We start from the raw sequence: 13,993 nt of genomic DNA, 5'->3' as shown, positions 1-13,993 counted from the left end.
CGAGGTGCAGGTGACCGGCACGGGGGGCATCCAGTGGCGGCCGGTGCAGGCCGAGGTGAGCCGGGCCACGCGGGTGGGAGGGAAGGGGGTGTCTCCATTCATCCCCGGTGAGGCTGCCCAGGGCCCTCTGTGCTTGGGAACTCGTGTGTCTGTGTGTCTGTCTGTCTGTCTGTGTGTCTGTGTGTCTTGGTCCTTGGCTTGAACTCAGGGCCAGGGCGCTGTTGCTGTGCATTTGTACTCAGGGCTGGTGCTCTACCATTGGAGTCACAGCCCCACTTCCGGCTTTTTGCTGGCTCTTTAGAAATTTCCAATTTCTGCAGATTGTCCTGCGCAGGACACGGCTTTGAACTACATGATTCTCAGATCTCAGCCTCCTGAGTAGCTAGAATTACAGGCTGGAGCCACCAGCGCCCAGCTTTGGGAGCTACTTTTTTTAGTGTTCTGTTCTACGAGTTGATATCTGGGCCATGAACCTCCAGGGGGCCCAGTGCAGGGGACAGAACCCAGGGCCTCACACATGCCGGGCAGGCGATCAGCCACTGATCTGTACCCCTGCCCTGGGGAACTTTTTTTTTTGTTTTTGTGCTCATCCTGGGGCTTGAACTCAGAGCCTGGGCACTCTCCCTGAGCTTTTTTGCTCAAGGCTTGGTGCTCTGCCACTTGGGCTACAGAACCACTTGGTGGTTAATTGGAAATGAGAGGCTCACAGACTTTTTTTGCCCAGGCTGGAACGTGGCAGGGAGGGTGGGAGTGGATGAGTTGGGTCTCTCTTCTGCTCTGCCAGAGATTCTGGCTTCTGCCCTGGATAGTTTGTATTACTTGTGGCCATAGGTGGCAGGTTCCCCAGCTCCTGTCTTGCCCCTGGGGGTATAATCAGGCATGATGTATGTGTGGGGCATGGGCTGGCCTGTTAACCTCCCATTCCAGCTAATCTATAGCCTAAGGCGGAGGATTACCTGAGCTTCATAGGCTGCTTGGGACGTGGCTCAAGTGGTAGAGCACCTTCCTTACAAGCATTAGGATTTGAGCTCAAACCCCAGTACCACCAAAACCAAACTTTTAGCTCCAGTAGCTCTCTCCTGAGCTTCTACCTACTCAGGAGGCTGAGATCTAAGGGATCATGATTTGAAGCCAGCCAGGGCATGAAAGTCTGTGAGACTCTGATCTCCAATGAACCACCAAAAAGCCAGAAGTGGAATTGTGAGTCAAGTGGTAGAATCTCAAGAGCGCAAAGCCCTGAGTTAAGTCAACAGGCCTTGTTCCCTATGTCTCTACCCCAGGGGCTGGGTTCCCAGGATTCCAAGGGCGGCAATGGCGGCAGCAGGAACCCCCAGGCCCGCCCGTCCCGGAAGAAAGGCAAGGCCCACCCGGCGGGACAGCAGGTGGTGGGCAGGCCCTGGGAGTCGCCCTGGACCTACTTCTGTGATTTCCAAGACATCTCCCACGTGGTGCTGACAGACAGCCGCGTCAGCATCCGCCGGCAGGACAACCAGTGCCTGGTGCGGCCCGGGCCGCAGCCCGGGGGAGGGGCAGCGGGGCAGCTCCGACCCCCACTGCCCACCTGACGCCTCCCTGGCCCACAGGAGTTCAGCCTGCTTTCTCGGGCCAGCGCCTTGTCTTTCGTGGCGCTGGTGGACGGCTACTTCCGCCTAACGGCCGACTCCAGCCACTACCTGTGCCACGAGGTGGCGCCGCCCCGGCTGGTGATGAGCATCCAGGATGGCATCCACGGACCCCTGCTGTGAGGGGCGGGGCAGGGGCGGGGCACCGGCACGCTGGGGCGGGGCACTGGCAGGAGGGGCGTGGCCAGCACGCTGGGGCGGGGCAGGAGCAGAGTGGGCACTTCAGCAAATGGGGCTGGGGCACCGGCAGGAGGGGCGTGGTCGGCGCACTGGGGCAGGGAGGGGCGTGGTCGGCACGCTGGGGCGGGGCACCGGCAGGAGGGGCGTGGCCAGCACACGGCGGGGCGGGGGGGGGCGTATCTGGGAACCTGTTCACTGTTGAGTGCATGTGCACTGTCCACATAGAGGTGTCAGCTCTAATTTGTGTGTGTGGTCCTTAGTGCACAGGGTTTGCCTTCATCAGCATGCATACGTGTTTCCAGGAATTGTGCACATGTGTCTGTGAGTGTGCAGGGGCAAACACCCACCTGTCCCAGGGATACATGTGCCCGGGTGTGGGCGTGTATGCTTAAGTGTGCAATGTGTCTGTAGCACTCACATGCATGGCACTCAGTGCGCTCACAGACATGGACATGTGTGCAACATGTATGTGTCCTGTACATGCACACATGTGGTACACTCATGCATGCATGCTGTATTTTATACGCATTTGTGCACACCCACACATGCACGTGTGCATATGGGGCACGTGCGTAGATGAGGGCTTGGGTGGTGTGGGTACCCGGGCTAGGTGTGGTAGCACGTCATGGTGAAAGTGTCACTCTGGAGCTGTCAGCCCGTTTCCTTGGATGTTTAACTGCTTGTATTTGTCTCTTATGTTTGTGATTGGCACCACCTACGTGTCCAACAGCTTTTACTGTCCATTTGTACTTTTGTTGTGCTTTTTTGGGGGGGTGATATTGAAGATTGAACTCAGAGCCTGAAGCGTGCTAGGCTGGCACACTGGTTGAGCCACACTTCCAGCCCTGTTTTGCCCTGATTATTTTTCTTTTTCTGTTGGTTGAGGGGTTTGAACTCTGGGTCTCTGAGCTGTCTCTCAGCTCTTCAGTTCAAGGGGAGCGCTCTACCACTTGAGCCACAGCGCCACTTCTAGTTTTCCGGTGGTTCATTGGAGATAAGAGTCTTTAAAGACTTACCTGCCCGTGCTGGCTTTGAGCTGTGATCCTCAGATCTCAGCCTCCTGAGTAGCTAGGATGACAGGCGTGAGCCACTGGCACCCAGCTTGCTCTGGTTATTTTTGTGTGTATGTGTGCCCATACTGGGGTTTGAACTTAGGGACTCACGCTCTTGCTTGTCTTTTTCCACTCAAGGCCAGAGCCCTACCACTTGAGCCACAGCTCTGCTCTGACTTTTTGGTGGTTCTTTGGGGATAAGTCTCAGACTCCTACCCTGGCTGGCTTTGAACCTTGATCCTCAGATCTCAGCCTCCTGAATAGCAGGGATTACAGGTGTGAGCTCCTGGCCCCTCGCTTCATTAAGCCCTCTTGTTTCCCCTTCAGGGATCCGTTTGTGCAAGCGAAGCTGCGGCCAGAAGACGGGCTGTACCTCATTCATTGGAGCACTAACCACCTGTACCGCCTCATCCTCACAGTGGCCCAGCGTGACTCGGTGGGCCTGGGCTGGCGAGGGGTGGCTGACGGGAGCCTGGCTGGGCCACACTGTCTGCTCAGCTCTCTGCTCACTGTCCCTTCCTCCCACCGCAGGCACCCGGGGTGCGGGGCTTGCGCCTCCGGAAGTTCCCCATCCTGCAAGAGGCCGGGGCCTTTGTGCTGGAGGGTTGGGACCGCTCCTTTGCCAGCATCAGGGAGCTGCGGGTGGCTTTGCAGGGCTGTGCCCTGCGGGCTGGCGAGGACTGCTTCCCCCTGCGCCGCTGCTGCCTGCCCCGACCTGGAGGTAGATGCGGAGGGTGGGGACCAGAGTCTGGGCCTGGCATCTCTTTACCCCCTTCCCAGCCAGCCCCTATCTTGTGATTTCGCTTCTGCCCCTAGAAATCTCCAACCTCCTCATCATGCGGGGGTCGCGGCCCAACAGCCAGCCGCCTAATCTCAGCCAGCTCAGCTTCCACCGGGTGCATCAGGACGAGATCACCCAGGTGGGTGTGGCCGTGGTGGGCGGGGCGGCCAGCGTCGCAGGGTGGGGCTAGCCAGAGGAGGCTGGGATACCGGATCCAATGGGATGCAACACTCCCCAAGTGGGCGTGGCCATCAAGTCCACTAAAAGCACATCAGTGGGCGTGGCTACAGGCTCTGGTGGGCGGGGCTTGGCCTAAGGGCTGGGTCCCAGGATTTCAAATCACTGGCCGTGTTCGTGGGCGGGGCGTGCGGTGGGCGGGCCCCTGGCTGCTGCCCGATGGTGCCAGCCAGGCCTAAGGTCCTATCCTGTGCGGCTTCCCACAGCTCTCCCACCTGGGCCAGGGTACAAGAACGAACGTGTACGAGGGCCTCCTACGTGTGGGGGTCCCTGAGGAGGAGGAGGAGGACAAAGTGGACAGTGGGATCTCCCTGGAACCATGTGGAGGCCGTGGGCAGGAGCTACGCGTGGTGCTTAAAGTCCTGGACCCCAGTCACCACGACATCGCCCTGGTGAGAGCGAGCCACCAGCCCTGAGCCGGCTGTCGTGGGGAGGGGAACGGGACAAGCGGTGGGAGGGAAGCTTTGCAGCCCCACGACCTGCCCCGTTCCCACAGGCCTTCTACGAGACTGCCAGCCTCATGAGCCAGGTCTCCCATGCACACCTGGCCTTTGTGCACGGCGTGTGTGTGCGTGGCTCCGAGAGTGAGTGCGACCCCATCCACACCCACAGCCCTTTGCAGACACACCCATTTCCCTGGCTGTACCCCCACTCCAGGCTTTGCATGTTCTCTGAGCCACCCCCCCTCCCCCTGGCCCCTTTGATTACCCAAACATGGCCTGGATCCTGACTCTGAGCTAACCTTGACCCCTCCTTCACCCACCCCTGACTGTATGCCAACTCTCTTCCTACATCCTAACCCCAGATTACACTTTGCCTGCCCTCATCTGTACTCCAACTTTCCATCTACCCCCTGATGGCTAGCTACACCCACATCTCCATCTTCCACTTTGCCTTCTGCACCCCAGTCCCCATCAACCTTCCAACCGTAGGGGCACAGTGGCCCATGCAGTCCCCCAGTCCTGTTGTGACCCACCCCCCAATCCTCCCACACCTCTAGCTCTGCCATGCAGCCTACTTAGAGCTGGTGCTATCCATTACCCCTCCCCATGGGGCCCTCCAGGAGTCTTAAATAGATCCCAAGCCAGGCTTCTGTGGCTCACGCCTGTCATCTTAGCTACTCAGGAGGCTGAGATCTGAGGATCGCAGTTCAAAACCACCTGGGGCAGAAAAGTCTGGCTAAGAGACAGCACCCAGGCCCAGAGTTCAAACCCCACAACTGACCCCCCCCTCAAAAAAAAACAGTGGGATCCCAGTCTTTCCATAATGGGACCCAAGTGTGTAGTCATCCTTCCACTCCATCCCCCCATTTCTCTTGTGAGTCTCTCCTAAACCACTCCTCCCCCCCCACACCTTCCCCAACCCCGACATTCTGCCCCGGCCCCTGGAGAAGGGGGCAGATGGGAGATGTGGGGAGGGGAGGGTCCTGGAGCAGCTGGATCTTCGCAGACATCATGGTGACGGAGTACGTGGAACACGGGCCCCTGGATGTGTGGCTGCGGAGAGAGCGGGGCCACGTGCCCATGGCCTGGAAGGTGGCAGTGACCCAGCAGCTGGCCAGTGCCCTCAGCTACCTGGTATGTGGCCTGCAGGTGGCACTGTTGTCAGCCAGAGGGGCTGGGGAGCCTGGGCATTGTCTGGGGAGAGGACACACACAGCCCTACTCCACAAGCTGGTATCTGGCTTTGACTGCCTTTTATTATTATTATTATTTTGTGTGTCCTGGGACTTGAACTCTGGGCCTGGGCGCTGTCCCTGAGCTTTTCTGCTCAAGCCTAGCACTCTACCACTTGAGCTACAGCACCACTTCCAACATTTGGTGGTTCATTGGAGTCTCACAGATGTTCCTGCCCGGGCTGCCTTTGAACTATGATCCTCAGATCTCAGCTTCCTAATTAGCTAGGATCACTGGCACCTAGCTTCTCTTTCTTTTTTGGGCTGGTAATAGGGCTTAAGCTTAGGGCCTTGTGCTGTGCTCCAGGCCGGCTCTCTACCCCTTGAGCCACACCCTAAACTAGGACCTGGGAATTTTTTTTTTTTTTTTGTCAGTCATGGGGCTTCAACTCTGGACTTGGGCTCTATCCCTGGGCTCTTCAGCTCAAGGCGAGTGGTCTACTGCTTGAGCCACAGCGCCACTTTCGGTTTTCAAGTGGTTTATTGGAGATAAGAGTCTCACTGACTTTCCTGCCCCAACTGGCTTTGAGCCATGATCCTCAGATCTGAGCCTCCTGAGTAGCTAGGATTACAGGCCTGAGTCACCGGCGCCTGGCTTGGGACCTGGGATTTTTGTTGGGAAGAGACAAGGACAATTCATCGTTCATAGTTCCTTATGGGTTCTGGGGTTCTTGAATGTTCAAGTTCCTTCTATAAAATGATACGGTGTACATTGGGTATGGTGGCTCATTGATATAATTCCAGCTACTTGGGAGGCAGAGATAAGAGGATCACAGATGGAGGCCAGCCAATCCCCCCCCCAAATAAAACAACATAAGAAAACCCTATCTCAAAATAAGATAGGCATGCTAGCACACATCTATAATCCCAGCACTCCAGAGGCTTAGACAGGTGAACGGGGAATTCTAGGTCAGCCTGAGGCTACAGAGTGCCATGTCTCAAAAATAAATGAATAAATAGGTGGGCTGGGGAAGGTCTCACTCATTATGGAGGTGGGGGAAGGAGTGGGAAGGATGGGGGTGGGAGAATGTATCAGGGGAATGCAAAGGCCCTGGGGCAGGAGGGTGCCTGGCACAGGTATGAGATTAGCAATGGGGTCTTCTGGCCTTTGGTCCTTGGAAAGAGCCTTGGCCACCAACTCAGCCCCCTCGTGCTATTGCCTGGTTACAATGCCAGAGTATGGGCATCCCATAATGACCATGGTGCCCTTTGCACATAAATGCCAATAGAGTTTGGGGACACAGTCTGTGGTCACCCCTTTCCGTTCCTGTCTCCCACCACCCCCAGGAAGACAAGAGCCTGGTTCACGGTAATGTGTGTGGCCGAAACATCTTACTAGCCAGGCCAGGGCTGGCAGAGGACACCAGCCCATTCATCAAGTTGAGTGACCCAGGCGTGGGCCTGGGGGCGCTCTCCAGAGAGGGTGAGTACCCCTGCGGGGCAGGGCACCAGGGACGGGGTGTCCCTTCTTCTTTCCACCTTCCGTGACCTCTGACCTTGTCCGCAGAGCGCGTTGAGCGCATACCCTGGACGGCTCCCGAGTGCCTGACCGGCGGAGCCAACAGCCTGAGCACCGCGGCCGACAAGTGGGGGTTTGGCGCCACCCTGCTTGAGATCTGCTTTGATGGGGAAGCCCCCCTCCAGGGCCGTGGCCCCTCTGAGGTACATCTAGGACATCCCTGGGCCTCCAGCTCCTGGGGTTCATCGCTGTGCTTTTGCTTTTTTGTCGGTCGTGGGGCTTGAACTCCGGGCCTGGGCGCTGTCCCTCAGCTCTTCAGCTCAACGTGAGCGCTCTACTACTTGAGCCACAGCACCACTTCCTGCCTTTTCTGCTTATGTGGTGCTGAGGAATCAAACCCAGGGTGTGAGGCAAGCACTCTACCGATTAGTTAGTGGACAAGTGTGGGAGTTTATACCTGTAATCCAGGTAATTAGGAGGCAGAAGTAGGAGTAAAAACAAATCTCAAGACTTGGGACTTGGGACTCATGTCTCTAATCCTAGCTACTCAGGAGGCTTTGATCTGAGGATCACAGTTTGAAGCCAGCCCAGGCAGGAAGTCTGTGAGTCTTGTATCTCCAATTAGAAAACCGGATGTGGCACTATGGTTCAAAGTGGTAGAGTACTAGTCTTGAATGAAAGAGCTCAGGGGCACCACCAGGCTCTGAGTTCAAGCCCCTGGATCACCGCCTACATCAACAACAAATCTCAGGACCCTATCCAAAAAATTATAAGCCAAAAGGGTTGGTGGTGTGGTTCAAGTGGTAGAGTGCCTGCCTCACACTGAGTTCAGTTTTAAGTACCAAAAAAAAAAAAAAAAAGTACAGAATTAGCTCGCTGTGCATGGCTAGAAAGGGTAACTATATGGTCCAGCCTGTGCAAAGGCCCTGAGGCCTTCAAGCATTGAGGAAGCAGTATTACAAATCACCACAGGCTTCAAGGGTGGGTGGAAGCCAGGGCACTAAGAACCCACAAGGAACCTGGAACTTGTCTCTGCTGCTCTCTGGGAGCCTCCCCTTCCTGTAACACTTGGGAATGAAGAGAGTCAGACACTTAGCTGGGGGCCTTATGCTCCCAGAATTTGGCTGGGCTCTTGGAAAAGGATGTCCTAGATGGGGTGCTCACCGCTCCCCCCCCTCCCCTGGTATGTAGAAAGAGCGTTTCTACCAGAAGCAACACCAGCTACCCGAGCCCTCGTGCCCTGAGCTGGCCACACTCACCAGCCAGTGCCTGACCTATGAACCTGCCCAGCGGCCGTCCTTCCGCACCATTCTGCGCGACCTCACTCGGCTGCAGCCCCACAGTGAGCCTCAGGGCCGCGCTGGGCCCCTGGGGAGTGGGGATGGACAGGGGTGGGCCCCTGAGGTCTCCATACAGAGGCACATACAGGCAGCTGGGGGAGGGGAGGGGGCGGGAATGATGCCCAGGAGCAGCGGCTCACCTTGTGATCCCCCAGAGTGGGTTGGAGGTCCCCCCCTCTCTCTCTCTCACACACACACACCCCACTGTGGCTCTAACAGATCTAGTGGATATCTCTACCGTGAACCCTGACTCCCCGGCCTCGGACCCCACGGTGTTCCACAAGCGATATTTGAAAAAGATTCGGGATCTGGGCGAGGTAAGGGGGGGCCGGGGGCATGGGGGGGTCTTCTGAAGCCAGGTGGTCCCTAGGGGGGAGGGTCTGGGGGTGATGCAAAGGTGTCTCACCTGTGGATGCAAAGCCCGCAGCCGAGGCCCGGGTGCATGCAGCCCGGAGGGCCTCCATCTCAGGGCTGGGCGGGGGGCCAGGACTTCCAAAATGGATCATTCCAGAGGCCTGGCCTGGCAACTGGAGGCTGAGGGCCGACCCTCTCTCCTGCGGACACAGGGGCACTTCGGCAAGGTCAGCCTGTACTGCTACGACCCCACCAACGATGGCACCGGGGAGATGGTGGCCGTGAAGGCCCTCAAGGCGGGCTGCGGGCCCCAGCTCCGCTCGGGCTGGCGGCGGGAGATCGACATCCTGCGCACGCTCTACCACGAGCACATCGTCAAGTACAAGGGCTGCTGCGAGGACCCAGGTGGGCGGGGCCAGGTGGCGATTGGCTGGGCGCGGGTGGGCGGGGCCTCTCCGGCCAACTAGAATGTCGTGACGCACAAGTGGGCGTGGCCAGGCAGGCTGCTCTTCCCTTGAATGGATTGAGGTCCAGTGGGGGCGCTGGTGGCTCACACCTGTCAATCCTAGCTACCCAGGGGGCTGAGATCTGAGATGGGCAGTTGGAAGCCAGCCTGGGCAGGAAAGTCCGTGAGAGGTTGTTGTTTTGGTTTGGTTGTAGGGCCTGGGTGCTATCCCTGAGTTTTTGTGCTCCAGGCTAGCGTGGTAGCACTTTGAACCCCAGTGCCACTTCCCGTTTTTGAATGGTTAGAGAGAAGAGTCTCACAGGGACTTGCCTGGGCTGGCTTACAACCACCATCCTCACATCTCAGTCTCCTGAGTGAGTAGCTAAGATTTCAGGCATGAGCCACCAGCACCTGAGACTCTTATCTCCAACTAAATAGCGGAAAAACTGGAAGTGGAGTTGTGGCTCAAGTGGTAGAGCAACTGGCCTTGGGCAGAAAAGCTCAGGGACAATGCCTCCACCCCTGAGTTCAAGCCCCAGGACCTTTCCCCTCCCCTCACACACTGGGCCTTGGGCATATGTGGGTGGGTAGTGACTTTGCCTTCTTACCATGGCCCCGCCTCCTCCATGCCAGGCGAGAAGTCGGTGCAGCTGGTCATGGAGTACGTACCTCTGGGTAGCCTCCGGGACTACCTGCCCCGGCACAGCGTCGGGCTGGCTCAGCTGCTGCTCTTCGCCCAGCAGATCTGCAAGGTGGGCCGGGCTGAACCCCTGCTTCCAGAGCCTGTTACCTCTGCTATCTCCCTGCCCTGGACCAGCCCTGTCCAGTCTGAACCTGCTCATTAGGCCTGATCATCTTGTCCTTGGACTGACCTGCCCCTGCGCTTCCCCAACCCCCTTCTGCAATGCCTAACACAGGTCCTACCCCTCACCAGCCTGGTTCCACTTGTCTGGCCACGCCCACCGTATTGGCCACGCCCATTAATCAGACCACGCCCACCATCCTGGCCACTCCCATCCCGCATCCGCCTGTACCCTCTAGCTCCACCTGCCATCCTGCCCTCCCAACCTGACCGGGTCCCCTACAGACTCAACCTGTCCCCTTGTCGCCCTGGCCATCAATTCAGGCCCTGCCACCCACTGCTACCCCCACCCGCAAGCCCGAACGACCCCTGACTTGCCCCGCCCCGCCCCTAGGGCATGGCCTACCTGCACGCCCAGCACTACATCCACCGAGATCTAGCCGCGCGCAACGTGCTGCTGGACAACGACAGGCTGGTCAAGATCGGGGACTTTGGCCTAGCCAAGGCCGTGCCTGAAGGCCACGAGTACTACCGCGTGCGCGAGGATGGGGACAGCCCCGTGTTCTGGTGACCAAGGGAGGGGGGGTGTCGCAGTGTGAGGGAGATGCCATTTGGAATAGCAGTAGCGCAGCAGCCTGCGGAAGGGCCTGATAGGATACTAGGGGAGCTGGGTGTGGCCTAGGGACTTGAGGGGGGCGGAGCCAGCTGGGCTTGGCCCAATTAGATCTTCCCCAGGGACGGCGTCCTCCCCGCCCCCCCCACCCCATGAGAGCTGGACTCCCACACTCAATACAGCCTCAGCCCTGAGAGGCCCCCCTCCTCGCCCAGGTACGCCCCAGAGTGCCTGAAGGAGTGCAAGTTCTACTATGCATCTGACGTCTGGTCGTTTGGGGTGACACTCTACGAGCTGCTGACACACTGTGACTCCAGCCAGAGCCCTCCTTCGGTGAGCACCAGCCCCACCCCACGCGAATGGGAAGGTGGGCAGTCAAACCACATCCTTGGGAGGTTGAGGCAGTAAGATCAAGAGCTTGAGGCCAGTCTGGACAAAAAAAAAGCAGCACAACCCTTTCTTACAAAATAAGAGTTGGGGTGTAGCTCAAGTGGTAGAGTGCTAGCAGGTGGGTTCAGAGTTGGGGTATAGCTTAAGTGGTAGAGTACTTACCTAGCAGGTGGGTTCAATCCCTAATACCAAGAAAACAAAACCCCCCTCTCTATCCTAGCAAGTGCCTTACAATTCTGATATTTAACATGGGCTGCTTATAGTTCAGGCTTTTTTTTTGGCAGGGGGTGGGGGGGTCGGTTGTGGGGCTGTGGGTCTTGAACTTTGGGCCTGGGCGCTGTCCCTCAGCTCTTCAGCTCAAGGCTAGCGCTCTACCACTTGAGCCACAGCGCCACTTCCGGCTTTTTTCTTTTTGCTTATGTGGTGCTAAGGAATGGAACCCAGGGCCTCAGGCATGCAAGGCAAGCGCTCTACCACTGAGCCACCTTCCCAGCCCTACATGAAACTCTTATCTCCAATGAACCACCAGAAAACCGGAAGTGGTGCTGTAGCTCAAGTGGTAGAGCATTAGTCTTGAGCTGAAAAGCTGAGGGGCAGCACTCAGGCCCCCGAGTTCAAGCCCCACAACCGACAAAAAAAAAGTGTCTCATGGACGTTCCTGCCCGGGCTGGCTTTGAACCGCCATCCTCAGATCTCAGTCTCCTGAGTAGCTAGGATTACAGGCATGAGCCACCAGTGCCTGGCTGTTAGTTCGTTTTGGCAGGGTCTCACTATGTAACCCCAGCAAGCTCCGAACTTGAGATCTTTTGTTTGGATTTTTGGCTTTTTCTTTATTTTACTGGGGAATCGAACCCAGGACATTGCACTTGCTAGACGACCACTTTGCCACTGAGATACATCCCAGCCAGACTTGAGGGCTTATTCCATAATGGCTTGTCATGGTAGCATGACAAACAAGATGAGCCTTTTCTGTGGCCACAGCGACCCCCCCCCCTCTCCTTTTTCTGGTGTAATTTCCATGACTTTCTCTGATTGGCCCTATGTGCATTTGGTAACCAATCACTGAATAGCCATGAGCCACTGTGAATGGCCAGGCCCGATGTGGGTGGGGCAGCCAGGAGAAGGTTCTGTTATTCAGAACACAGTCTTCATAGCCCCAGCTACTGGAGATTGAACCAGGAGCAGCACTGAATCCTAAGAGTTCTAGACCAGCCTGGGCAACATAGCAAGACCCACATCTTAATTTTGTTGTTGTTGTTGGGCATGGAACTTGACCTGAGGGCCTGGGCGCTGTCCCTGAGCTCTTTTGCTCAAGGCTAGTGCTCTACCACTTTGAGCCCCAGCGCCACCTCTGGATTTTTAATGGTTTATTGGAGATACGAGTCTCCAGGGACTTTCCTGCCTGGGCTGCCTTCAAATCACGATCCTCAGATCTCAGCCTCCTGAGGAACTGGGATGACAGCCATGAGCCACCGTGTGGCTTGAATTTTTTTAAGTTTATCCATTTGGGTTTGATAGTTCATAGCTGTGATCCCTGATGCCCTAAGGATCATGAGTTAGAAGCCAGCCTAGGCATAGTGAGAAGGGAAGAGGAGGAGGGATAAAGCGAGGGAGAGACCACTGGAGGGAGGGAGCCTTAAATGGTAGAGGGCTTGGAGAGTGTGCAAGTGACCCTGGGTTCCATCTCCAACACCAAAAGGAAACATAGCCGGGCGCTAGTGGCTCACGCCTGTCATCCTAGCTACTCAGGAGGCTGAGATCTGAGGATCGAGGTTCAAAGCCAGCCTGGCAAGGTAAGTCTGTGAGATTCCTAGCACCACCATTCACTTCTATCACCACTTGAGCTGTGGCTCAAGTGATAGAACACTAGCCTTGAGGGAGAAAAAAAAATGCTCAGAACAGTGTCAGGGCCATGAGTTCAAGCCCCAGGACTGCCTCCAAAAAAAAAAAAACAACAAAAAGCAAAAACAGGAAAAATGGCTTCTGGGCAGAGCCACAGTCCTGCAGCCAAGGTGGGATTTGAACCCTCACAGTGGAGAGCCAAGCCCCCAGCCGCTACCCAGGCTTCTCACCCTGGCAGCGTCGTCTTTCTATGCCGTAGAAATTCTTCGAGCTCATCGGCCTCACCCAGGGCCAGATGACAGTGCTGAGACTCACCGAGTTATTGGAACGAGGAGAGAGGCTGCCGCGGCCCGACAAATGCCCCAGTGAGGTGAGCCGGGTCCCCTGCACCCCACCGCCCCCCACAGGCGAGCAGCACCCCATCGCCCTATTCTCCCGCCCTAGGTCTATCTCCTCATGAAGAACTGCTGGGAACTGGAGGCCTCCTTCCGCCCGACCTTCCAGAACCTCATTCCCATCCTCAAGATGGCTCATGACAAGTACCAGGCCCAGGCCCCTTCGGTGTTCAGTGTGTGCTGAAGCGTGGGGACAGGTCAGCGCCCAGAGCAGGCCTCCCGGACCTACAGTCTAGACACCTCCACTTCTGTAAACTTGTTTTTCTGTGTGCCAGTCCTGGGGCTTGAACTCATGGCTTGGGGGCTGTCCCTGAGGTTTTTTTGTTTGTTTTGTTTTGTTTTTCTCAAAGCTAGCACTCTACCATTTGAGCCCCTGCTCCACGTCTGGCTTTTTGGTGGTTCATTGGAGATAAGAGTCTCACAGACTTCCCTGTTTGGGCTGGCCTCGAACCGCGATCCTCAGATCTCAGCCTCCTGAGTAGCTAGAATGACAGACATGAGCCACCAGCACCCAGCTAACTTTTAAACTTCTGCTCACCCCTAAGCCACTAGCTAGGCTGGGGTATAACTCAGTGGCACAGCATTAAGCTTAGCCTACAAGATGCCCTGGATTCCATCCTCAGCACCCAACACAAGCGCACACACACAAGAAAGGCTAAATCACCAACTGATCAGTTTCCGGTACGCAGAAGGCGCTCAGTAATGACTTGTTAAATGCCCAAAGTATGTGCGGAGCCACCTTCCCGCTGGGTAGGACGCGGCCGGGCTGGACCGGTGTGTGCTGTGCGGCCTAAGGTAACGCTGGCC

General features: G+C 56.9%; 1 protein-coding gene across 1 annotated transcript in view; it reads left to right on the top strand.

Annotated features, from left to right (window-relative positions):
• Positions 1-13,495, top strand: part of Tyk2 (tyrosine kinase 2) — a 21,295-nt gene extending 7,800 nt beyond the window's left edge. The window contains exons 5-23 of the mRNA XM_013033939.1: positions 5-55; positions 1,281-1,499; positions 1,584-1,741; positions 3,182-3,290; positions 3,386-3,575; positions 3,671-3,774; positions 4,079-4,264; positions 4,369-4,456; positions 5,322-5,449; positions 6,834-6,969; positions 7,054-7,208; positions 8,197-8,347; positions 8,565-8,662; positions 8,912-9,104; positions 9,778-9,896; positions 10,341-10,513; positions 10,775-10,892; positions 13,051-13,161; positions 13,236-13,495. Coding sequence (XP_012889393.1) covers positions 5-55; positions 1,281-1,499; positions 1,584-1,741; positions 3,182-3,290; positions 3,386-3,575; positions 3,671-3,774; positions 4,079-4,264; positions 4,369-4,456; positions 5,322-5,449; positions 6,834-6,969; positions 7,054-7,208; positions 8,197-8,347; positions 8,565-8,662; positions 8,912-9,104; positions 9,778-9,896; positions 10,341-10,513; positions 10,775-10,892; positions 13,051-13,161; positions 13,236-13,370 — 2,622 coding nt within the window. The 3' untranslated portion in view covers positions 13,371-13,495. The remainder of the gene's footprint in view (positions 1-4; positions 56-1,280; positions 1,500-1,583; positions 1,742-3,181; positions 3,291-3,385; positions 3,576-3,670; positions 3,775-4,078; positions 4,265-4,368; positions 4,457-5,321; positions 5,450-6,833; positions 6,970-7,053; positions 7,209-8,196; positions 8,348-8,564; positions 8,663-8,911; positions 9,105-9,777; positions 9,897-10,340; positions 10,514-10,774; positions 10,893-13,050; positions 13,162-13,235) is intronic.
• The last annotated feature ends 498 nt before the right edge of the window (positions 13,496-13,993 follow it).

The sequence above is a fragment of the Dipodomys ordii genome, unplaced genomic scaffold (assembly GCF_000151885.1).
Source record: "Dipodomys ordii isolate 6190 unplaced genomic scaffold, Dord_2.0 Scaffold180, whole genome shotgun sequence".
Lineage (NCBI taxonomy): Eukaryota > Metazoa > Chordata > Mammalia > Rodentia > Heteromyidae > Dipodomys > Dipodomys ordii.
The sequence above is the reverse complement of the archived record's forward strand: the minus strand, read 5'-3'. Positions and strand labels throughout refer to the sequence as shown.